This window comes from Bos taurus, chromosome 3 (genome assembly GCF_002263795.3).
Source record: "Bos taurus isolate L1 Dominette 01449 registration number 42190680 breed Hereford chromosome 3, ARS-UCD2.0, whole genome shotgun sequence".
Classification (NCBI taxonomy): domain Eukaryota; kingdom Metazoa; phylum Chordata; class Mammalia; order Artiodactyla; family Bovidae; genus Bos; species Bos taurus.
Window position 1 is genome coordinate 16,884,976 of NC_037330.1, and position 24,430 is coordinate 16,909,405.

Below are 24,430 nucleotides of genomic sequence, written 5' to 3' on the forward strand. Positions count from 1 at the left end.
AATAAAGCAGAAGTAGATATTTTTCTGGAACTCTCTTGCTTTTTTGGTGAGAGGTGTGTGCAAGTAATACAAACAAAGCTGTAGATCATCTAACATATTTAACTGAAGTGAGAGGAGGCTTATGATTTTGTGGACAGTTCTAGTAGGGTTAGTGATAGAAAAAGAGAACGCTCAACAAATCAAAAAAATAGGTCAGCTATTAACACTTGAGAAAACAAAAAGTTGCGTAAGGAAGAAAATATATTCTAAGTAGATGACATTGTTTAGCTCTGAATAGCAGTTACATAGTCATAATACTGTATGACCTGAATTCTATTCTAACCAAAAACGGATATAACTATACTGGATGAATTGTGGGGGAGTGAGTAGTGGAAGAATATGTGTGTGTGTATATGCTGTAAAAATACTAAATCCTCATTTTCCAATATAGGAAATCATTAGCTAGTCTTAAAAAAGTGCAAAAATCATCAACTAGAAACAGAGGGCTATTATTCAGAAATATAAAAGTAAATACAGGAAGACATGGATCCAAAGATTGAAGTGGTTGCCTCAGGATGGGAACTTGAAAGTGAGGAGAGGTGAGGTGGGGGTGCTGATATTAGCCTTGTAGAACTGTTTGATTTCAAAATTAGCTCTGTCGCCAACTGTACTTATATAGCATTGACTAAAAAAAATTCTGGAGGGATCAGCAGTTCTGAGAGAAAATGAGGAGAAGTGTTCTAGACAGAGGGTACAGTAAATATTTCAGAGGGTAGCGTATGGTCTCCTTGCTGGAGGTCTGGGAGCTAGGAACAGCCAGTGTGGACGTCGGTGGGGGTTGGGGATAGGGTACAGAGGAGTGAGCCAATAGAGTGGTCTGGGACCCAGAGGAGTAGAGGGAGGCCTTGGTTTCCTGGGTTGTGGGCTGTGTTTGGAAGTCTGCAGAGCTCATCTGTGGTCTCTTGCCTTGGAGGTGGAGTTGGCTCAGTGACAGGAGGCAGTGGTCAGAGAAAGAAGAAGTAAACTGAGGAGGTTCTATACTTCAACCTATGAGTCATTCTGAGATGAACAGCCTCAGACCTAAGGGGTGGGAAGGCTTTAGGGGCAGAGGCTGAGGAGGAGGTCCTGAGCAAGGAGGCTCTGGGGTGGGCCAGGCACTGATGGGGCCGAGGCTGGGCTGGAGGAAAACTGCGTTCATGAGAACTGTGAGAGGTGGGGGAGCAGCGGCTCACAAAAGCCAGCTGAAGCATCATTCACATAACAGTGAGTGTCCAGCATATACAGATGAGCGCTCAGTAAGTATTTGTTAAATAAATGAATACATGATTGTGTTCTCACAGGTGGCTGCACTGATGCTCTCCGGTTAGACTGGAGTCCCTTATTTTCTCTGGCTGAATAATTTGCCTAGAGAGGAGATTCATTCATTAAACATAATTTATTTAAAGCTTTACTATGTTCCAGGAACCAGTCTAGAGATTGGGGACACAGCAATTAACAGAATAGAAAACAATCCTGTGGGCTTGGTGCTATGTTTTGGAGGAAGTAGCTAGTGGTTACCTGGCACAGGCTACACCTTCAGTGCTGCTCCAAGCACTGTAGATTAACTCCTTTAATTCTCACAACTTTATAGAAATATGTTATTAATTCTCTTGTTTTATAGACGGTGAAACCAAGGCAAAGAGAAATTAGATGGGATTTCCCTGGTGGCCTAGTGGCTAAGACACTGTGCTCCCAATGCAAGGGGCCCGGGTTCGATCCCTGGTTGGGGAACTAGTTCTCACACCACAACTGAAAGTTTGAAGATCCTGCAATGAAGATAGAAGATCCTGCATGCTGCAACTAAGAGACTCGGTGCAGCAACAAACGACAAGAACAAAAAAACCCCAAACTGAACTATATGGTACCCCACTCCAGTACTCTTGCCTGGAAAATCCCATGGACGGAGGAGCCTGGTGGGCTGCAGTCCATGGGGTCGCTGAGGGTCGGACACGACTGAGCGACTTCACTTTCACGCATTGGAGAAGGAAATGGCAACCCACTCCAGTGTTCTTGCCTGGAGAATCCCAGGGACGGGGGAGCCTGGTGGGCTGCTGTCTATGGGGTCACACAGAGTCAGACACGACTGAAGTGACTTAGCAGCAGCTGCAGAACTATACTTGAAAAAAATAAAATCAAGACAGACCAGCCAGAGACTCTGTCTTGTGGTGCCTTGCAGCAGAGAGCGAGCTTGTCCATCCACCTGTGAAAGCGGGTGAGACAGGCTGGACAGGGAGCTGGAACTGCTGGGCCCATTGGCTGGCCACCCCTGAGTCTCTGGGAGCAGAGGTGCTCCCAGTCCTCTTGCTACAAATCAAACCCCAATCCTTACTCCTGCTTCTCCACAGGGCTGGCAAAATGGCCAGAACATTTAAAAAAAAAAAAGAAAAAAGGCTACTTTTGGGCATTATTTGTAAGCAAGGGTGAGAATTCACTGGGCAGATGTTGGCACTCACAGAATCTGAAGGGTGGGATTTGGTGAAGAAAGAAGCACAGTTGCTCAATTTCAGTGTGTTTGCCTCCAGCTGATTTATGTAAGTGCCTGATTCTGTAGCTTACACGGAACGAGGACTGGGCTGGACAAGGTGGGTGGAAGGGACCCCGAGCCTTCTTTGATGAGAATGATCCAGGAAGCTGAATTCACATGAGGGCTGGGTTCTGGCCTCAGGAGAAGTGGAGGGGCTGGGCGCCTCCTTCCCTTTCTGTAGTTGATGTAATCTTTTGATCTAGCTGCTGCTACGCCCTGTGGAAGCTGAAACTGCAGCGCCACAGCCCACTTCTATTAACTGGAGTGTATCCGTGAAGGGAGATTTGGGATTCTAAGTCACAGGGTTTTACAGTGTCTCCTCGAAGTACACCTGAACGCGTCGGCAACAATCACACACTCTCTACGTCTACGCACTTTCTCTACGCACTACTTTTTTCTCTACTCTTCTCTACGTCTACTCTACGCACTTCCCACCTTTCTGGGTGCTTTCATGGGTTTCCCAGGTGGTGCTAGTGGTAAAGAACTTGCCTGCCAACGCAGGAAATGTAAAAGACACAGGTCTGATCCCTGGGTCAGGAAGATCCCCTAGAGGAGGGCATGGCAACCCACTCCAGTATTCTTGCCTGGAGAATCCCATGGACAGAGAGGAGCCTGGCATAAGCTCCTATGGACCCATACAGTCCATAGGGTCGCACAGGATTGGCCACGACTGAAGCGACTTACCACGCAACCGCGCAGGTGCTGTCGCATCCATTACCTCTGAAAAGCAGAATATTCATTTCCCATTTGACAGATAAGACAAAGACTTCTCAAAAACAAAGGAAGTACAGATTTTGCCTAGTGTCACACCGAGTTAGGACACTTCTCTTTTGGCCTCAGGGGTCATTATGTTAGTACTGGAGTCATCCCTCCATCTCCTGGTCAGCCGCGACTGCATCCCATAAACATGCGTGTTCTCTGTGACCTCCCGCTGTGAGATGGGGACATGGAAATGTAGGTAAGACCTCAGTGCCTGTTCCTGGGAGCCTGCTCCCTTGTTGAGGGGATGCCTGTAGAGAGGCAAATCCCAGTGCCATGAGGGTGTGCCACAGACAGGTAAGACTGCCCTGTGTCTGAAGCAGAAGGGGGAACTCTATTATCTTGAGGTAGTTAGGAAAGTCTTCACAGAAGAGGTGACTTTTGAGCAGACTCTGAAGGAGTGTGAAGACTTTTCTAGGGAGAAGGGAGGTGGGGGGGAAGCCAGGCAGAAGCTGTGGCAGAGACAAAGTCATGGACAAGATGGGTAAATGTCAGGACTGAGTACAGATTTTGTGCGTGCTAAAATTTTAGGAGGATCCTCCATTCAGAAAAAGAATACATAAATTTTTATTTAGAAAGAGGAAGAGGCTATCGCAAGTCATGAATTTCAAAAAGTTGGTAAGTACCACATACATTACACAAGTCATAAAAATGGCAATATTTTGATTAACTGGATGACTCAACTGTCTACTTAACTATTTTTTCTATGTTTTCTTGGCTCTGTGATCTTTGATTGCTTCATATGACAATCATTTTGCAAAATCATGAGACTAGAAAGACAATTTAATCTTTCCTCTGATAGTGGTAATTAGTTTGCTATTGATACTTTAGAAAAGATTTTGTTTTGTTTTACAACTTGTTCCTGGTAATGTCTTGTAAATTCTTAGGATTATTGCTCAAAATCTTTATAAAGTTTCTTTCATATACGACCTGTAAAATTTCAGGGCATCTCAAGTTATAAAATATACAATATCAAAAAATTTTTCTATTACAAAATTTCTTTCAAGTAAGTTATTTTCAGATTCTTTTCTGTTATAAGTTATTAAAAGATATTGAATATAGTTCCCTGTGCTATACAGTAGGTCCTTGTTGGTTATCTGTTTTATATATAGTAGTGTGTATATGTTAATCCCAAACTCCTAATTTACCTCTCCTCTGCCCCTTTCCCAGGTGGCTCAGACAGTAAAGAATCTGCCTGCAATGTAGGAGACCTGGGTTAGATCCCTAGGTCGAGAAGATCTGGAGAAGGAAATAACAATCCATTCCAGTATTCTTGCCTGGAGAATCCCATGGAGAGAGGAGCCTAAAAGGCTACAGTCCATGGGGTTGCAAAGTGTTGGACACTGAGTGACTAACACTCTCACTTTTTCTTTTACCCTTTTCCGCTTTGGTAGCCATAAGTTTGTTTTCTATGTCTGCGGGCCTATTTTGTGAGTAAATTCATTTGTATAATTTTTTTTTAGATTCCATATGGAAGTGATATTATATTTATCTTTCTCTGTCTTAATATGATCATCTCTAGGTTCATCCAGGTTGGTGCAAATGACATTATATAAAATGTAATCTTAAATAGTTTCTTTAAAAAATAGTTTTAAATTGAAGAAAAAAATCATCTACTAATGCATAAATGTGGAAGCTAGAAAGGTGGTACTGATGAATGTATTTGCAGAGTCGCAGTCGAGACACAGACATTGAGAACAGACTTGTGGACACAGTTGCCGGAGGTGAGGAAGGAGAGAGTGGGAGGTATGGGGAGAGTAACATGGAAACATATTACCATATGTAAAATAGATAGCCAGTGGGAATTTGCTGTACAACGCAGGGAACTCAACCCTTGGTAACAACGTAGAGGGAGGGGTGGGATGGGGAGGGAGGTGGGAGAGATGTTCAAGTGGGAGGGGACATGGGTAAACCAATGGCTTATTCATGTTGATGTTTGGTAGAAACCAACACAATATTGCAAAGCAATTATCCTTCAATTAAAAATCAATAGATTAAAAAAAAAAAGGAAATGGTAATGGGTGATCTATTTATGCTGTCAGGCTCCCATCTATGCAACACCCTGAATTGAGATAGTTTTAACAGATTCTTTCCTTACCTTAACAAATGGTTTCTGTGCAATAATAATACTTCATATAAACATAAAAAAAAAAATTTAGCTTCTCAGTTGCACTAGCCATACATCAAGTCCTTGATAGCTACATGTAGCTAGCGGCCAGTGCGTTGGACAGGGTAATCTCTGAGCGTCAGCTTTAACTGGGGCCAATTGTAACATCACAGGATCTTTTGTAAATCACCAGGGAAATAACACGACAAAAGCATATTCTCCTATCCCAGGAGGTGGATCTCAGGAGACAAATCTTACCTGTTTTTCACAGTTCCTTAGCAAGGTTCTTGCTGGTAATATTCAAGTCTCAGTTATAGGTGCTGCATATTGATACTTAACTTTAGGGGAGCTAATTCCTTTCAGAGTGGCCTATGGACTAGCAATATGAGATCCAAGGCTCTAGAGCCTGCTGAAGTCTCGCTCACTGCTGCTCTGGGCCCTGATGGCCACACAGCTCTCTGGGCTTCCCCTATCAGAGTCCGTGGGGCTGTGCTGACAACATTTATGGCCATCTGTCTTCTGGGTTGTGGGCTCCTGCCTGGTGGATCCTGATGTGACATACCAAGGACTTCATAAAACAGCAGAAGGATTAAGAGTCCGGCTTTGGAGTCAGGCTGACCTGGGTTTGTTGGCTTTATACTACCTGCTAGATGACTTGCTCACATTATGGAACCACTTTATTTTTTTTATTTTTTATGGAACCACTTTACATCTCAGTTTATTTATCTGTGTAATGGAGATGCTAATATTCATCTAATAGAATTCTCTTGCAGATTAAATAAACTGACTTGTAGGGGAATTCCCTGGCAGTCCGGCGGTTAAGACTTCACATGTCCACTGCATGGGTCCTGGCGTCAGTCCCTGGTTGGGGAACTAAGTCCCTGAAAGACACATGGCGTGGCCAAATAAACAAAAAACTGGTGTGTAAAGCACATATTGTACTTGCTTGGCACAGTGTTCAGTAAACAATAGTTCTCAATATCTATAGCCATTTTTTCCTGAATGACTGGAAGGGGAAACCAGGAGAGGCCATGTTTCTTTCCTCAGACACAATGAGCTATATTTCTTGGGGTTCAGCAAACTCCTCATCACTTCTCCAATTTAATCTATGATTCTATAACCCTGCTTCAACCTCTGGGGCTTGGATGGCTCAGAGGCACAGGTAGCCCCAGGGTTCTGGTGAACCCCAAGGCTCTGTTGAAAATTTCTGGGCATATCCAAAAGCTGGTGGAATACTGGCACTGGGTCAGCTGTGAGCCCCAGAGAAGCACCTGTTCCTTACCAATTTGTCTTTCTCTTCAGTGACTGCTATAGACAGAATGTTTATGTCCCCCTAAAATTCCTATGTTGAGATCCTAACTCCCAGTTGATGGTGTTGGAGGAGGGGGGCTTTGATAGGTGATTAGATTATGAGGGTGGAACTCTCATGAGTGGGATTAGTGCCCTATTAAAGAGACCCAAGAAAGCTCCCTAAGTTTTGCATGTGAAGACACAGTGAGAAGATGATGTAACATGTACTAAGTGTGTGCATATTAAGTCGCTTCAGTCGTGTCTGATTCTTTGTGACTCTAAGGACCGTAGCCTGCCAGGCTCCCCTGTCCATGGGTTTCTCCAGGCAAGAATATTAAAGTGGGTTGCCGTGTCTTCCTCCAGGGGATCTTTCCAACTCAGAGACTGAATCTCCATCTCTTATGTCTCCTGAATTGGCAGGCGGGCTCTTTACCACTGGTGCCACCTTGGGAAGCCCACATGCCGTGCTGTGATGTGCTTACTTGCTCAGTTGTGTTTGACTCTTTGCAACCCCGTGGACCATAACCCGCCAGGCACCTCTGTTCATGGGGATTCTCCAGGCAAGAATACTAGAGGGGTTGCCATGCCTTCCTCCAGGGGATCCTCCCGACTCAGGGATTGAATCCACATCGTCTCCTGCTTTGGCAGGCAGGTTCTTTACCACTAGTGCCACCTGGGAAGACCATGTACTATGTACCAGACAGCAAATCTGCCAGCACCTTGACTTTGTACTGCCTAGCCTACGGAACTGGGAAATAAATGTTTGTTGTTTAAGCCACTCAGTTTTTGGCATTTTTGTTACAGCAGCCTGAACAGACTAAGACAGCAACTCCTTACAAGGTCCAATCAGCCTTTTGGATTCCTCAGGTGTAAATTCCACGTGCAATATTGAAGAGCAAGGGAACTTCCTGTGACTGGTTATCAATCATTGTCAGCTCACCAACTAGCTCTGACACCAACTGGGCTACGTGACCTGGAATGAGTCAGCACTCCCTGTGCCTCAGTGTGTTTATCTGTAAAATCAGGGTGTTGGGGCTACACCCATCCCAGGTCAGAAATTGATGCTATGAGTCTCCAGTCACGAGGAGCCACTGGGAAAATGCCTCCAATGGGAGCTGAGGACAAAGCCATATCTAGGATGACCAGAGCCCACTTTAGCCCCTTGGCCACTAACCTGCCTTTGTCTTTGATCTTCTTTAGCAATCTGGGTGATAAATATTCCCAGAGAAGTGCCTGGGGGCCAAGTCAATCTTTCCCATATTCCCACTAGTCCTCATGCTCCATTGTCCTGGCCGCCTTCTGCCTTGCTCTAAAAGAAGAGGTCAGTCCATAGGTCTGTAAGAAGAAAGTCCCATTATCCCCTGGGCACTCTCCTTGACTAATCAAAAAAAAAAAAAAAAAAATGTACATCTCAGTAGTGTCCTGGATGTTTGCCTGGCTGAGCAACTAACACGTGGATTTCCTTCTCTTTGGGGATAATTTTTCAGTCTGCTCTCAACTGCACATACCTAGGGCCTAGGGGGAAAAGGGGGTGCTATGTAGTAGGGAGTTCTTAGTGATAAATGTACCACTGTCCTTTTCCTTTGGCCCCAAACCCAGTCCGGCCCCAAAACTAATCAGCAGCATGTGGTGTAACCATGTGCGTGCATCTCTGTAACAACTTGCTTTCCAGAGTCCAGACTAGGATGACTGGCTTGTCCTGGCTTGACTAGGACTTGACCCGTTTTAGCACTAAAAGTCCGATGTCTAGGAATCCTCTCAATCCCAGGCAAACAAGGACAATTGGTCCTCCTAGTCCAGCTAACTAAGTCGCTTCAGTTGTCCGACTCTTTACGACCCCACGGACTGTAGCCCACCAGCTCCTCTGTCCATGGGATTCTCTAGGCAAGAATACTGGAGTGGGTTGCTATGTCCTCCCCCAGGGGATCTTCCCAACCCAGGGATCAAACCCAGGTCTCCTACATTGCAGGACCACTGAGCCACTGGGAAAGCCCCATTAATCAACTATATTCCAATTAAAACAAAACAGAAAAAGCTTAGGTCTTAGGAAAAGAGGGACAGAAATTTACAACTGTGGTTGATCCAATGGCCTCTTCTGATCCCTCTATTTGGTCAAGAAGTCTGGCAGGCATTTATTCTGATTTTTTACTCTGGAAACAGTCTTCTTTTATGACTCTTTGAGAGTGTTCCTGGGATATTTATTTCTGCTTGTTCTCATGCTTGTGACCAGAGGTGGTCAGGCCACTAAATGTGTGTTTGGTTAGATAGAGGCTGCCCCAGAGTATGCTCTGTGGACAATGTGAGGTGTTATGCTGGTGTACAGGCTTTTGTGCATGTCTGTATGAATGTCTGTGTGTGTGTGTGCACATGTGTGCGTCAAGAGTTCCAGGAATCTGAGAGGGCCTGTCCAGAATGAGCCGAAGTCATGTTGTTCATTACTGTTGTCCTGCTGTGGACATTAGACTCCAGCCTTGACTTTCCAAACTGAGGAAAATTTTATTGCTAACTCTGAGACTTGAGGTAGAGAGGCTAGAAAGTCTTGCTCCTTTCTTGGTCCCCACAGGATGTCCTAATAACTGGCATCCAGGGCCTGGACTCTTCCCACATGGAAACTCAACTCTCTCCTTTCCCTGTGGATCGCAAGCACCACAGCCTTTCTTCTGCATCATCTCAGAGGCCTCACAGGGCCTGAGTGGTCCCATTCCCAGAATCGGGTCCTGATCTTGTGCCCTTCCAGAGCAACATGATGCTCCAGAAAACCACTCAGATTTTATTCTCTGTGGGGTGACTTCTAGAATACAATGTGAAAGACCTTGGGTGGAGATGGGTGAGGAGAGTGGCCCTTCTGCGCCCCCTCATTCATCTGGATCAAAACTGAAAATACACTTAGTTCTGCTCTAATTTAGCTCTGTCCTCAGGCCCTTTACATCCTCCTTCCTCCAATCCTTTCCTACCCATCTTATCATCCATCGAATTTATTCTTTCCCCACAGATCCACACCCAGTGACAAAACACATCAGTTATTTCTTTTCTTTCCAGCAGCTCTTTGAAAGCAAAGATGAGTAATACTCACGTTGACAAGTCTTGAGTGGCACGTAGCTCTACTCAGATCTGATTCCATAATCAATCACACTGATATCTTCCCCTTGTATCTCTGACACATTTAAGAAGAGTTTTATTGCTACACAAAGGCAGGGTCACAGTCAGCCAAAGTTTCAATGCAAATGCTGGAAGTTTTGCATGCATTACATTAAGATTTCTAACACTTGCACAGATGTGTTGAAACTGTATTATCAAGCATGTGAAACAGCCACTTAAAAAAATTAAAACCCAAGCTAGATGTACTGGAAGAAGACTCTTACCTCACTCTGGTTTTGAGAGCTTTGAATCCCCCATACTGCCCCGGCCAGCTTTCACTGAAGGCTCAAGGCATGGATCCTTCTTCCCTTCTTCTCCTCTGACATATCCTGTGACTGGGGCAGAGACTCCACACTGACCAGCTGAGTTGCCCCCTTTCCAGTCCCACTTCTCCAGTGCACGGGGACGAGGGAGGGCAGCAGTGGTCTCTGCAAGCATTTCTAACCTCTTGTGTCTGCTACCAGTTCGTTACCATGATCAAGCTTTGCAGAGGCCCTTTTGCCTCAGTCTGTGTCTTCCTATCTCTATTTCCCCAGCCAATTCCATAGTTAAAGCCTGTACAAGAACTCTTGGTCCAGTCTCCTGGCTTTTTGCCTCCCACCAATGTCACGGTCATATTTTAGAGGGCGACCTATCTGAAGAGATGCTTCTGATTCTGAGGATGTTGTTCCTCTCCTGGGCACAAATTGTACCGCTTCATAGAAGAACAATTTGTTATAGAACCTGGTCCAGTTTTCAGTACACTTGCTCCCTCCTTGGTGAGTTTCTACAAGTCAGGTTTGCACTTTCAGTAACAGATCTGTCAATAATTCTGTTAACACCTCTTACGTGTATTGAATACGTTCATCTCCATCGTTTCTTGCTGTTCGTGGACCTGAGACTTGGCTGTCCTGGGTCACACAGAGATTTGCTAGTGGAGCTGGGACCAGAGGACCTAGTACTCTTGACTCTTGGGTCAATTCTTTTATTAAGATTATTTCATGCTGTGATTCATTATGTATTTATTTATTTTTGGATGGGGGCATGCCTTCTCTGTGTTGGGAGCTGTCTAGCTGTGACCATTCAAAGAGGAATGATACCTGACTGGCCTTCAGGGAGCTCTCTGTGATGCTGTGTTGGTGAGAGAAAATGTAAACACTGATATTCAGTATTATTGGGGGGAGGAAGTTGAGAAATACGGATGCACGTGTGGGCATTATGGCAGGAATGAGAACTCTGTTGGGTGAAGCAGGAAGGTTCACAGAGCAGTCGGAGAACTGGGGGAAGGGAACTGGGGGCAGTGTGGACAGAGGCAAGTGGTCCAGGAAGGGCTGGTGTGTCTGGGGCCCGAGGGGCTCAGTGTGATGAGGGGAGGAGGGAGGTGAGCCTGCAGCCTGACTCAGGCTCTTCCTGAGAGTCCTGTTCCCTGTGAAGAGTAGGCCCTCTTGATGAGATGGCCTTTGTCTTCTGGTTCCTTTGCTGGTCCCTGAGGATGAATTGTGAAGGGGTCTATGCTGATGATGCCACCAAGAGCCTGGTCTTTGCCCTCTAGGAACTTATACTTTAATCATTTGTTCTCAGACTCTCTCCAGGATTCAATCCCCCCCCAAACTCCAAATGAAACCAAAACAAACAAACAAACAACAACACAAAAACAACCCCCAAAACCTGGGGATATGTTTAAAATGCGGATTCTTGGATTTCACCCCAGATAACCGGGATCAGTAAGCCAAGAATGGGACACAAGACCTGCATTTTCACAGTATCTGGAGCTTCTGACCCAGGTGGTCCCCAAAGCACACACCGAGGATTGCCAGTCTAGGCAGAGGTGATGATGCAGCCGGCTGAGCCAGATCTTAACAATGGGACAAGTGTTTGTGTTAAGTCAGCAGCTCAGGCCACGCATCTGCTCTTGATCGGAAAAGGAGTAATATAAACACAGAGCAACCTTCTAGAATTTTCTTCACTGTCTTTGGAGAAGAAAACATTCTTTACTGCCTCTGGCTGTTGCTTGGATCACTGCATCATCCTGTGAGGCTCAGGTGACAGGAGCTATAGGCAAAAGCAGGACACTCCCCCTTCTAGTCCCTCCTGCAGCCTGCTTCACACCTCCAGACACTTCCCTGGGCACAGCCTCTGGGGGAAGCCAGGTCCTGGGCTCTCCATTGGTCCTTTTGAAGTTATTAAAAGTCCTGGAAACTCAGGCAAGCTTTTTTGTATGTAAAGGATTAATTACCAACTGTGAAGATACAGAACCAGAGAAGTGTGGGACCTCGGTGGGGGAGGGGCTCTCCTATTCCCGTTTCAACTTTGTCCTCTGCAATGGCTCAGGGGCGTTGACAGAGTGTCCAGTCCTCTCTCCAACCACCAGCTCCTTTTCTTGCCTTTAACGCAGCTGTCCTGCCTTTGCTGGTTACATGTGGATGGGGTGGCAGGCAAGCCTCAAGTGTGGAGAAGGAGACTGTGCTGCATATTGCCTTTGCTGAGGAAGTTTTACCTGAGGTTTATGTGAGGGTCAGGCTCTGGGAGCGCTTTGCAGAGGTGGGGAGGGGGTGGGTGTCATTTCCCTAACTGAAGCTCTGCCCTCAGGAATAACTGCTCCTCCTTCCCCATTGTATCTAATTGAAGTCTTTCAACCAGGCTACTGTTACACCCAGGGAAGCTGTAAGCATGCATAACCCCCACCCACGTCTGTAAATTGGCTGTACACTGGAGAGGCCCGCTTTCAGACTCTGAATCACAGATGTCACTCAGCACATCAGAATCTCTATCAAAAGGAACGCCACCTCTTCCCATTTCTCAACCTTGCCAAGTGTTTCTCACCCATTGCCTCCTGTGGTCCTCAGGGTTCTGTGAAGTGGTGTTTGTGTCCCCACTGATAGACGAATAGACTATGGCACAGAGATGGAAGTGCTATCCTGGCCAGGCCACATGAAGGGTGACTTGTCGGGTTGGGCTAGTACCCTGTGTTCCTTCCTGATCAGTGCAGAGACAGTGCCACTCTGGGGTAAACCAAGAGATGAGGAAGTGCCGCTGGAACCTGGGGTCCCTGCAAAACCTCTTTGAAGAAGTCAGGGAAAGTTCCACAACAGAGGTAGCTATTAACCTACATCTGAAAGAGGGATGTGTTTCCTGGGAAAAAAGGAGGTGGAAGGGAATGCTAGGTAGAGGACTTGACAGGGAGGGTTCAGGAAACCCTAAGGGGTCCAACGAGAAAGGAGGGGAGAGGCCAGTGCTGGGTAGGAGAGGTGGTCTTCTTAGAGACCTGTTTTTCTCTGGCTTAGAGATGGTACTCTGTTTCCAGGACACTGAGTATTTGATGAAGGAGTCTGGGTCCTGCTCCTGGAGAAGTTACACTCAAGATCAAGGCTTAAACTCAAATATTTTCAGAAGCAAGGGAGCAAAAATTTGTGACAGTCTGGTAAAAGAAAAACCAAGCTAAAGTGTAATTTAACTCCATTTTCAGTGGAAGAATCCAAAACTCAGAGAAGAGAAACAGTTCGTCCAGGGACACAACCACTGTGGAGCAGAACTGGAGGCCGTGGGTGTCCACTGGCATATTCCTTTTGGAGTGATCAAACTGAAAATTTAAAATAACTACGATTAATATGCCAAGAGCTATAGTGGAAAAGTGGGAAGTAGGTAATATGTAGGATTAGATGGATACCGTAACTGGAAAGATGAAAACTCTAAGAAAGTTACGCAAATAGTAGAAAATAGACATAGCAGAAATAAAAAACATTATAATAGCAATGAATGTCTTTGATGGGCTCATTGGTAGACTGGCTACAATTGAAAACAATCAGTGAGCTTAAAGATATGTCAATAGAAACTTTCTAAATAGAAAAGCAAAGAGAAAAAAACAAGAACAGAATATACAAGACAATTACAAAAGGTGTAACGTACATATAACAGGAATATCAGAGGAAAAGAAAGAAAGAAACAGAAGAAATATTTAAAGAAATAATTGCTGAGAATTTTCCTAAATTAACAACAGATACTAAACCACAGATCCAGAAATATCAGAGAACACCAAGCAGAACAAATGCCCAAAGAACCACATCTAGGCATAGATTATATTCAAATTTCAGAAATGCAAACACAAAGAGAAAATCTTGAAAGAAGCCAGAGGTGGAGAACACTGCCTCACCCTACATATAGAGGCACAAGAATAAGGATTTTACTGGATTTCTCTTCAGAGACCATGCAAACAAGAATAGTGGGGTGAGTTGGACTGTGAAGAAGGCTGAGAGCTGAAGAATTGATGCTTTTGAAGTGTGGTGTTGGAGAAGACTCTTGAGAGTCCCTTGGACTGCAAGGAGATTCAACCAGTCCATTCTGAAGGAGATCAGCCCTGGGATTTCTTTGGAAGGAATGATGCTAAAGCTGAAACTCCAGTACTTTGGCCACCTCATGCGAAGAGTTGACTCGTTGGGAAAAACCCTGATTCTGGGAGGGATTGGGGGCAGGAGGAGAAGGGGACGACAGAGGATGAGAGGGCTGGATGGCATCACTGACTCGATGGACATGAGTTTGAGTGAACTCTGGGAGTTGGTGATGAACAGGGAGGCCTGGCGTTCTGTGATTCACGGGGTCGCAAAGAGTCGGACACGACTGAGCGACTGATCTGATCTGATCTGGTCTAAAGTGTAAAGACAAAACCCACCAAACTAGAATTCTGTATTCAGTGAAATTATTCTTCAAAAGTGAAAAAGAAATAAAGACAAAAACTGAGGGAATTTGTTGCTAGTTAGACCTGTCTTGGAAGAAATGTCCCAAGAAGTTCTTCAGGAAGAAGGAAAATGATGTAGGTCAGAAACGTAGACCTACATAAAGAATAAGAATGTTAGAGAAGGAATAAATGAAGATAAAATAAAATCTTTTTTCTTGAAAAATTTTTCATTTGTTATGAATTTACTTTTTTTTATCAAGGTGTAATTGACACACAACATGTTTTTCTTATTCTGAATTGATCTAACTGATTACAGTTTGTTCAAAATAATTATTGTGGTAATGTATTAGGTGATTACCTATAAGAGAAATAAATAATAGCAATGTAATAGGCAGAAGAGGAAATTGGGAGTACTCTGTTATAAGGTACCTGCAAGACCTGTTAAGTAATACAGTATTATCTGAATGTGGACTTAGATTACTTGCAAATGTATATTACAAATTCTAGGGCAACCACCAAAGACACTAACAAAACAGTATAATTTATATGTTAAGAGGGAAAACAGAACCATGTAAAATGCTCAGTTAAAACCAGAAAAGACAGAAAAAAGAGTGAAAGGTGAAAAAACTCACAAAAAGAGCTATGAGTAGAAAACAGCTATGAATATGGTTGATATTAACCTGACTATATTAATAGTCACTTTCAGTGTGAATGGTCTAAATATACCAATTAAAAGAGATTGTCAGAGTGAGTTAAAAAATAGGGCTCATCTGTAGGCTTTCTGCAAAAACTTGCTTTTATTTCATTTAAAAAACATCTTTTTTAGTTTTATTGTGGTATAATTGACAAAACTGTGTCTATTTAAGATATACAATATGATGGTTTTATATAAATATACATTGTTAAATGATCACCTCAGTTAAGCTGATCAACATTCACTACCCCAAATAGTTATCATTTTTCCCCCCTTTCCTTCTCCTACTCGCTACCCATGCAACCACCTGTTTAAAGAAATCATCTTTTAAACATTAAACACAAATAGATAACAAGTAAAGAGACGGAGAAAAGTATACCATACTAACACACACACAAAATTAGAGATTTTAATTAATTAACTAATGAATTATTAATTTCAGACAGATAAAACAAGACTTCAGAGCAAGAAAAGTGATCAGAGACAATGAGGGGCATTATGTAATGGAAAGGGGTCCGTTCTTCAGGATGACAACAACGCTCAACTGTGTATGCTCTTGGTTATAGTGCATCAAAATGCAGGAGGCAAAACCTGATTGAACTGCACGGAGAAATAGATGAATTCACGATTAAAGTTTGGAGAAGGAAATGGCAACTCACTCCAGTATTTTTGCCTGGAGAATCCCATGGACAGAGGAGCCCGGTGGGCTGTGGTCCATGGGGTTGCAAAGAGTGGGACATGACTGAGCGACGAACACTATTTAAGTTGGAGACTTCAACACCTCTCTGTCAGAAACGGACAGATACAATGGGCGGAAAATCAATAAGGACAGAGTTGAATTGGATAGATCATCAATCAATTGGATCTAACTGACTTTTCCAGGCTCCTTTAGCCAACAACAGCAGAAAACACATTCCTCTTGAGCTCATTCAGTGCATTCATCAAGATAGACTATATTCTGGGTCATAAAACACGTCTTAACCAATTTTAAAAGAGTAGAAATCAAACATGGGTATGCTTTCAGACCACACTGGAAATAAAGTAGAAATCAATAATAGGAAGATGGCTGGAAAATCCCAACATTTTCACAGATCAAGTAACACACTTCTAAATAATATGTGGGTCAAAGAAGCTATATCAAGAGAATATAAAAAATATTTTGAACTAAATGAAAATGAAAAGACAATTTATAAAAGCTTTTCATTTTGGAATGAAGCAAAAGCAGTGCTTAGAGGGTAATTTTTATGTTTGAATATGTATATCAGAGAAGGAGCATCTAAAATTAATAATCTAAGTTTGCATTTTAGGAAATTCAATCATTAGCGTAGTACTTGGTACAGATTGTTCATAAATGGGAGCTCTTGTACTATTGGCTATTATTTCTGCTAATGTCTGGATGAGTGCATAAAAACAATCTTCCTTTCCAGACACCCAAAGCCACAGTTTCTGGAGTTCAGCAAACCCTTTATCTCTGTTCTAACCCACTGTCTCCCATCCCTTTTACTCTAGCCGCATGGAGCTTGTGATGGAGCAAAAGTTCAGGATGAGTTAGCCTGGGTGCAGTGTGCACAGGTAGGTCCTAGGGTTCTGATGGGAAATTCTGGGCAGAGCCGCTATGCTCTGGGAGCTTGGTGGGTAAAACACAGCCAGGGTTCCTTGCTGGAGGCACCAGCCCAGCTCTGAGCCTCACAGAAGATCCTGTTCTTTTTCTCAGATCCATACTTTCCATGGGTCTTCCTCCTCCTCTGTGGCTCTGTGGCAGGCTAGTGATTTGAGTTTGCCCCTTGGCTTCCAATGCTCAGTGCTCCAGCCTACTAGGCTGCCCACTGACACGGGAACAATAATATAAGCTTCTACTTTAGGAAACTAAACCACTAGCTCAGTGCTTGATCGCAAATAGTGGTTCTTTTATTAGAAGCTAGTATTCCTCAATGCCTGGATGGGTGAACAGAACAATCTTCCTTTCTGGAGACCCAAAACCTTACAGATGACTTAAGCTAGATTTGACTTGGATGAGCAGCCCTTGGGCTTAACCAAAAGGCATTTTTGGTTAAGGCACTGGAAGATTCCCTATAGCCTTTCTGGTGGTGGTGAGTGATATTGGAGATGCCAGGGTGCTGAGAATGGTTGAAAACATTGCTGTCTTTGACAGTAAACAGGACTGATCCAAAGTTGGTTCCCAGGACCTGGGCTCTGTGTCCTGAGACTCATCTCTTCTTTAAAAAACATTTGTTTATTTGACTGCACCGGGATACAGATGTGGGGTCTAGTTCTCTGATCAGAGATTGAACCCAGGCCCCCTGCATTGGGAGCCTGGAGTCTTAGCCACTGGACCACCAGGGAAGTCCCCCTTTCTCATTCCTTAAGCACAGCACAGATACAACTAGGGCCCACCCTGGGCCCCTGGCATACAAGTCATCAGACAGGGAGGCTGCTACACCAGGGGAACGTGAGGTCACAGGTCAAAATCTCTGATCACCTGAGCAGGATACCACTCTGAAAGGAAGATAAGAAAGTGAACAGTATGTAGTATCTGAAGCAGAAATTTGACAATCATGGTCAGATCAGATCAGATCAGATCAGTCGCTCAGTCATGTCCGACTCTTTGCGACCCATGAATCACAGCACGCCAGGCCTCCCTGTCCATCACCAACTCCCGGAGTTCACCCAGACTCACATCCATCGAGTCAGTGATGCCATCCAGCCATCTCATCCTCTGTCGTCCCCTTCTCCTCCTGCCCCCAATCCCTCCCAGCATCAGAGTCTTTTCCAATGAGTCAGCTCTTCGCATGAGGTGGCCAAAGTACTGGAGTTTCAGCTTTGGCATCATTCCTTCCAAAGAAATCCCAAGGCTGATCTCCTTCAGAATGGACTGGTTGGATCTCCTTGCAGTCCAAGGGACTCTCAAGAGTCTTCTCCAACACCACAGTTTAAAAGCATCAATTCTTCGGTACTCAGTCACCTTCTTGCAAAGGAATACTGCACAACAGTGAAAAACCACAGCACACGACCCAACATGATAAAACTTAAAAATTTACTATTGATCTAAAGAAGGCAGACAGAACACAGAAAAATATTTCCATTCATGTAAAATTCAGAAATTAGGCAAATTACAGTGTATACTGATAAATGCTTAAATGGTAAACTATAAAGAAAATAGAGAGCTTCAATCATGTAAGTCTGGCTGGTGGTTTTCATGAGAAGAGAGAAGAGGGGGTGGTGGCTGGAAGACATGTTTTATTTTTTGATCTAAGGAAGGTTATAGGTGGTAGAAATAAGTTACTGGGCTGTACATACATTTTTGCTGTATATTTCTGTAAGTTTGAGCTATATAAAAAAACATCAACAGCACATGGACCAAAATAACTACTCACATTTGCAAGAATGTATTCATATAAACAGAAGAAATTGATGCTTTTTGTGAAGAATGGAACGGGAATGGAGATTCAGATCAGATCAGATCAGATCAGTCGCTCAGTCGTGTCCGACTCTTTTCGACCCCATGAATCGCAGCACGCCAGGCCTCCCTGTCCATTAGAGGAAAATAAATACAACAAGAGCAGGACCTTGCAAGAGATCGGAGGTATTTGTGTTCCAGGAGCTTAAGATTATAAATAGCTCAGCCTCTGAAACTGAAGCTGAGAATGGAACAAAAGGAGAATTAACTCTAAATACTAAAAAACTAATTTTAAGTATTTTGAAAGGGTTCAAAATGTAAAAGCTACAGTTGGACTTTAAGAGGGAATTAAGTCTCAGTTCCCCTGCCCAAAGTGTCTTGTGTATTCTTCTTGGGAGGTTTCTCAACGGGGATGAGAATGGGTTAAATGAATAAATCAGGGAGGAGTGGTCCTGAGAAAGTGAGTGTAGTGTGAATAGGGATGCCTGTGTGCTGGGAGGCCCTGACTGGGGCTCAGCAGTGGGAAGGAGCCCAGGGACGCCAATGCCTGAACCAGCTCCCTCACTCCATGGGAGGAAGTCCCAAGGGGAGCAAGAGCTCCTAGTGAGTCAGCAGGGCAGGTCCCCAGAAGCCCCCAGACCTCAGCTTGACTCCAGGTTCCTGTTTTGTGCTCTGGAACCAGCCTTTCTGCAGCAGCTGGGGACACAGCAGAGCCCAGGGCCTGGCTGCCAACTTCTGAGAGACTGTTTAGCATGGAGGAAGGAGGAAGGTTATGGAAGACTTGGGGGAAGCCAGCCTCAGGGTCCAAGAGGAGACTTTGCCCAAGTCTCTGCCTCCAGGCTCATCCCATGGTCATCACCACCACTGGACATAGACGGTGGGGCCCGGGTGGCCCAGGCAACCCAGGGCTGAGAAGGGAACTCAAGAGTGAGGAGGTGAAGTCAGGACTCAGGGTTCTGACCCTGAGTGTCCCCTCAGCAGCAGGAGAAAGGCCAGGCCCACTGCCTTCTCTGTGTCCCCTCATCTGTCACTGCCGGTCACGACACCTATCTCCCTCCCAGATCCACTGAGGATCTGGTGTGAAGATGGCAGTGAGGTGACCTACTTCACTCCCCTGGACTGTGAGTCCCAGAAGGAAGGTTCTGAGATTTAGTTGAAGGATTAATAGAAGGTTTTGAAATAGGCTTTTCTGGGATCATATCCGGAATCTACTGTCTACTAGCTGTATCTTAAAATCTTTATAAACCTGATTTTCCACTCGGACCTGGAGACAACAGATCTAGGTCATAGCTGGTGAGGACGAAGCAGGCAGCAATGGCAGCAGTATCTTGATGCCTGGCACAGCCTTCGCTCTTAGTAAGTGGCGGTTATTACACTCAGAACAAGTTTGTAGAAGGACTGAGTGAATGAAAATGGAGACCTTGCTGCCTTCAGAGTCCAAAATTCCACCTTTCTTAGGTCCAGAAATCCAGTTTTCTCTACTCTAATCCCTGTCGTGTTGCCACACACTCCACTGGCCCCAGATCAAGCAGGGGACAGAGAAGCCTCTAGGGAAAGATCCTGGGAGGTGCAGTGTGTCCTGGGGTTCTGACGGGAAAGGCTGGGTACACCCTCCTGGGTGTGGCCCACCCACCTGAGTGGGGCAATGCTCCAAGAAGCAGAGAGCGAACACAGCCGCAGGGCTCCCAGCCCCGGGAAGCTCCCGGCTAAGCCTTATAAAGGGACCAGTCTCTGTCCAGTGAGCATCTCACTCGTCCTTCTCCTTGGTGACATCTCCTCTGATCAGGTAAGTCTGCTCCGGCCTATCTACCTTTTCTAGGAGGAGCCGGGAAGCAGCTCTGGGAGGGGATGCAGGAGCCTGTGGTCCAGTCCCGACTCTGCTGCCAACATGCTGAGGTCCCATCTGTGTGGCAAGATGACCAATACTCCCTGCTCCTCCACTGGCTCCTTGGTGATGCTCTTGTGGACACGTGCCCAGTGGGAGCTGAGAACACTCCCCCTCCTCTTGCTTTCTTCCTTCTCTGGACTCACCTGATTATCAGGTCAAAAAACCCACCGACCTCACCCTTGATGAGAGTGGGAGCCCCAGCCAAAGCCTTAACCCCAGGCTTGGGACCCCCACTCACCATAACTCTGGTGAGACGTCCTGCCCTGACCTGGGTAAAAGACTGATCAACCAGAGCTCCCCACCTCCTCCCAGCAGGAAAATGCTCAGGGACCATCTGCACGCAGGGCTTGGCTCTGGTCTTGGCCACGTTGACAGAAGCCTTGGGTGGGTCCTCTTACTGACAGAACAGTGGGCTCTTTCTCCTACATCAGAAGGCAGGGGGGTTTGTCTTAGATGCTGACACGCGTGACTCAGGGTCATGTCCTGGCTGCATAGGAAAGTCTGGCATGGGAGGGCTGCTCTGTCCAGTTTCTCTGGCTGGGGTCCAGGGCAGCCTAGACCTCTGACTGCTGGGGGAAGAACCTGCTTAGGGAAGTCAGACGTTCTCTTTATTTTAATGAGGTCAAGCCTTGGAGATGCACATAGTGCCCAGTAACAGAAAATCGGAAGGACCCCCATCTCCCACATTCCACTCAACAGCCTGGAGCTGGGGCAGCTATTTCTGTTCACTCCCAACCCCAGGCTGATTCTGATCCCCAGTCCCTCTTTCTCTCTCAGGGGTGGTCCAGGAAGGCCCCCACCAGGGCTCAGGACAGGACTGCATTTCTGTCCACTTATTGTAGAGCTTGCTTTATGGTCCAGGTGGGTTTCTAGGGAGTCTTCCTGAAGCAGCCCAGGAGGCTCAGACCAGATCAGAGGTGACACTGTGCTGCCCCTGTGACTCTGACCCTGATGCTGAACCTGGAGGAGATGGATTTGCTGCTGTTTGGGGTGTGGGGTCATTCAAAAGCTCTGGTTGCTGGGTCCCACCTCAGGCTCAGTCTTATTACTGGGGCTGACCCCCCCGTCTCTGCTTCCACATGCTGTGGTCCTCCCCACAGTGGAGTCTGCCAATCTCCTTCACCTACTCACACCCTGAGCTGTGGGGACCCAGCCCCAAGCTTGGTTGGGCCCTCCTGCTGCTCAGCTACTCCTTCCACCATGCAGAGAAGCAATTTCTTGTGCTCCAAATGAGCCATGCTTTTGCTGGCTGCTCAGTCCCCATCCAGGTGTCCTAACTTGGGGACCCTCCCCTGGGGGAAGGACACAAAAGTCACTGATTCCTCTCTGGCAGCTCTTTGGAAGCCAAGATGAGCAGCTCTCAGCTTGAGCAGGCCATTACAGACTTGATCAACCTGTTTCACAAATACTCGGGATCCGATGACACCATCGAGAAGGAGGACCTGCTGCGGCTGATGAAGGACAACTTCCCCAACTTCCTCGGTGCCTGTGTGAGTGGGGTTCTGGTCCCCCATGGTGACTGGGTCCTGGCATGACTGAGGACCCTTTCCTGGGTGACTTTGGACAAGTCCCTCTCATTCTCTGATCCTCACTTTCTCATCTGCAAAAGGGCATCATAGAACTTCCTATCCTGACCTATATCAGGGCTTAAAGAGATGATGTATGTGGCAAAGTAGGAAAATGTGTGCATATAAGTAGTTGATGATAAGTTATCAAAAAGCGCTACAGCTGGAGGGCAGTGATGGGTCCCCTCTCGCCTGTCCCAGCTTCTGTATGAGACTCAAACTCTTCTGCTCAGATCTTGAGAGGCTCTAGAGGCTCCCCTCAGGGTTCTTGAGATCAGAGGGAAGGTGACAGAAATTCCATCATTGGCAGAATTTTTTTAATAGGAACAAAATTTTATTTATTTATCTAGAAATATATTTGATTTACAATGTTGTGTTAGTTCAAGCGTACAACATAGTGATTTGATACTTTTATAGATTATACTCCATCAAAGTTGCTGGAACACATTGGTAATATTTTCTATGCTGTGTTTGCATCTTTTTATCTCTCTCTTTTTTTATACCTAGTAGTTTGTACCTGTTAATCCCCTTCCCCTATCTTGCCCCTCCACCTATCCCTCTCACCTCTGGAACAACTAGGTTGCTTTCTGTATAAATGCACTCCTGACAGAATTTAACCCCTCCTTTTACAACGCATTTGCTGACCTGCTTTAACCCGACAATTAGAATATTCTGAATGAATTACAAAAAAAAAAAATGAGGTTGCTGCTGCTGCTGCTGCTAAGTCGCTTCAGTTGTGTCCAACTCTGTGCGATCCCATAGATGGCAGCCCACCAGGCTCCCCCGTCCCTGGGATTCTCCAGCCAAGAACACTGGAGTGGGTTGCCATTTCCTTCTCCAAAAAAAAAGAGGTTACTAGGTAACAAAGAGGTTAGGTAAGTAAGAAAATGAAACTCAAAGCATGTAGGATCCTGGAGGCCAAAAAGAGAAAATAGGAGAGGAGGGTTAGGTTGACGATGACAAGGATGGAGTTTATTTATTATTTATTGATTTAATTGAAGTATAGTCAATAATAGAGTTATAATATATAGTTATAATATAGTTATAATATTGTGTTAGTTTCAGGTATGCAACACAGTGATTCGGTTATATTTACATATGAGTAGTTACTCTTGCCTGGAAAATCCCATGAATGGAGGAGCCTGGTAGGCTGTAGTCCATGGGGTCGCTAAGAGTCGGACACAACTGAGTGACTTCCCTTTCACTTTTCACTTTTCTGCATTGGAGAAGGAAATGGCAACCCACTCCAGTGTTCTTGCCTGGAGAATCCCAGGGATGGGGGAGCCTGGTGGGCTGCCGTCTGTGGGGTTGCACAGAGTTGGACACAACTGAAGTGACTTAGCAGCAGCAGCAGCAGCAGCAGCAGCAGGGCTTATTTGGGGCTTCCCTGGTAGCTCAACTGGTAAAGAACCCACCTGTAATACAGGAGACCCTGGTTTGATTCCTGGGTCAGGAAGTTCCTCTGGAGAAGGGATAGATAACCCACTCCAGTATTCTTGCCTGGAGAATCTCCATGGACAGATGAGCCTGGTGGGCTACAGTTCATGGAGTCGTTAACAGTCAGGCAGACTGAGCACAGCGCAGCGTTTATTTGAGTCCCGGAACAGAACTTAGGTAGGTTCAGCCTTGTAGGGGGTTGAGGGGGTGTTTTGGGGCTGGAGACCACCCACCAGCACACTGATCAGGGCAACTCAGGGCAGAGTCTGCTCACCATGTGAGTCTCTCATCCAAGTTCACATTTGGGGAAGGACTGTCTGTTGAACTGCAGGGAAATGTCAATATCCCTACCTCATCCCACACCTCCCCTCCTCAATGCCACACCAGACACCTTTGGGCTGTGCTGGGTCCTCATTTTTCTATCTCTGCCTCTTCCTCTTCTCCCAGCTCATCGCTCTTGTGGGGATGAATTTGCCTTGTTTTGTGTTTTTTCCCACAGGAGAAAAGGGGCAGAGATTACTTGTCCAATATCTTTGAGAAACAAGACAAGAATAAGGACCGGAAGATTGACTTTTCTGAGTTCCTGTCCTTGCTGGCGGACATAGCCACAGACTATCACAACCACAGCCACGGAGCACAGCTCTGTTCTGGGGGAAATCAGTGAGCCCAGAGGCCTCCGGACAACCCAAGAAACAATAAAGTGTCTTTTCTCACCAGAAACTTGTGTTACTTCCTCCTTTTTGTTGCTGCATGTAGCTCAGAGAGAATACACAATGGTCAGTTACCTGCTTTGAAGATTCCCCAGTATATGAGCAAATTCTTCCCAGCAAATCTCCTTCCCAGTGTACAGCGGTGATGAGAGTTTTTGCAAAGAAAATTAACAAGTTTATTGTCTAAGAGGAAACATCTCCTGAGGAAATACACAGACAGGCAGATTCACAATCACTCTGTGTGGTTTCAAC

The 24,430-nt window shown here is 45.5% G+C and overlaps 1 protein-coding gene across 3 annotated transcripts; it reads left to right on the top strand.

Annotated features, from left to right (window-relative positions):
* Window positions 1–3,308: 3,308 nt before the first annotated feature.
* S100A7 (S100 calcium binding protein A7) lies at window positions 3,309–24,188 on the top strand. Of its 3 annotated transcripts, none has more exons than XM_024984860.2 (4): window positions 3,309–3,500; window positions 16,691–16,753; window positions 21,800–21,956; window positions 23,968–24,188. In XM_024984860.2, the coding sequence occupies exons 3-4, from the start codon at window positions 21,816–21,818 to the stop codon at window positions 24,130–24,132; spliced, it is 306 nt and encodes a 101-aa protein (XP_024840628.1). In that variant the 5' UTR covers window positions 3,309–3,500; window positions 16,691–16,753; window positions 21,800–21,815; the 3' UTR covers window positions 24,133–24,188. The 3 variants fall into 3 exon arrangements, with proteins under 3 accessions (XP_024840628.1, XP_059737771.1, NP_777021.1); XM_059881788.1 differs by lacking the exon at window positions 3,309–3,500 and adding an exon at window positions 4,388–4,731; NM_174596.2 differs by lacking the exons at window positions 3,309–3,500; window positions 16,691–16,753 and adding an exon at window positions 20,341–20,364 and having other exon boundaries at window positions 23,968–24,185.
* Window positions 24,189–24,430: the final 242 nt, after the last annotated feature.

What these genes read in the sequence shown, in the direction of transcription:
- S100A7 (XM_024984860.2), top strand. Translation starts at nt 21,816, where the DNA reads ATGAGCAGCTCTCAGCTTGAGCAGGCCATTACAGACTTGATCAACCTG. An exon ending in CCAACTTCCTCGGTGCCTGT is followed by an intron (nt 21,957 to 23,967) that starts GTGAGTGGGGTT and finishes TTTTTCCCACAG; the next exon opens with GAGAAAAGGGGCAGAGATTA.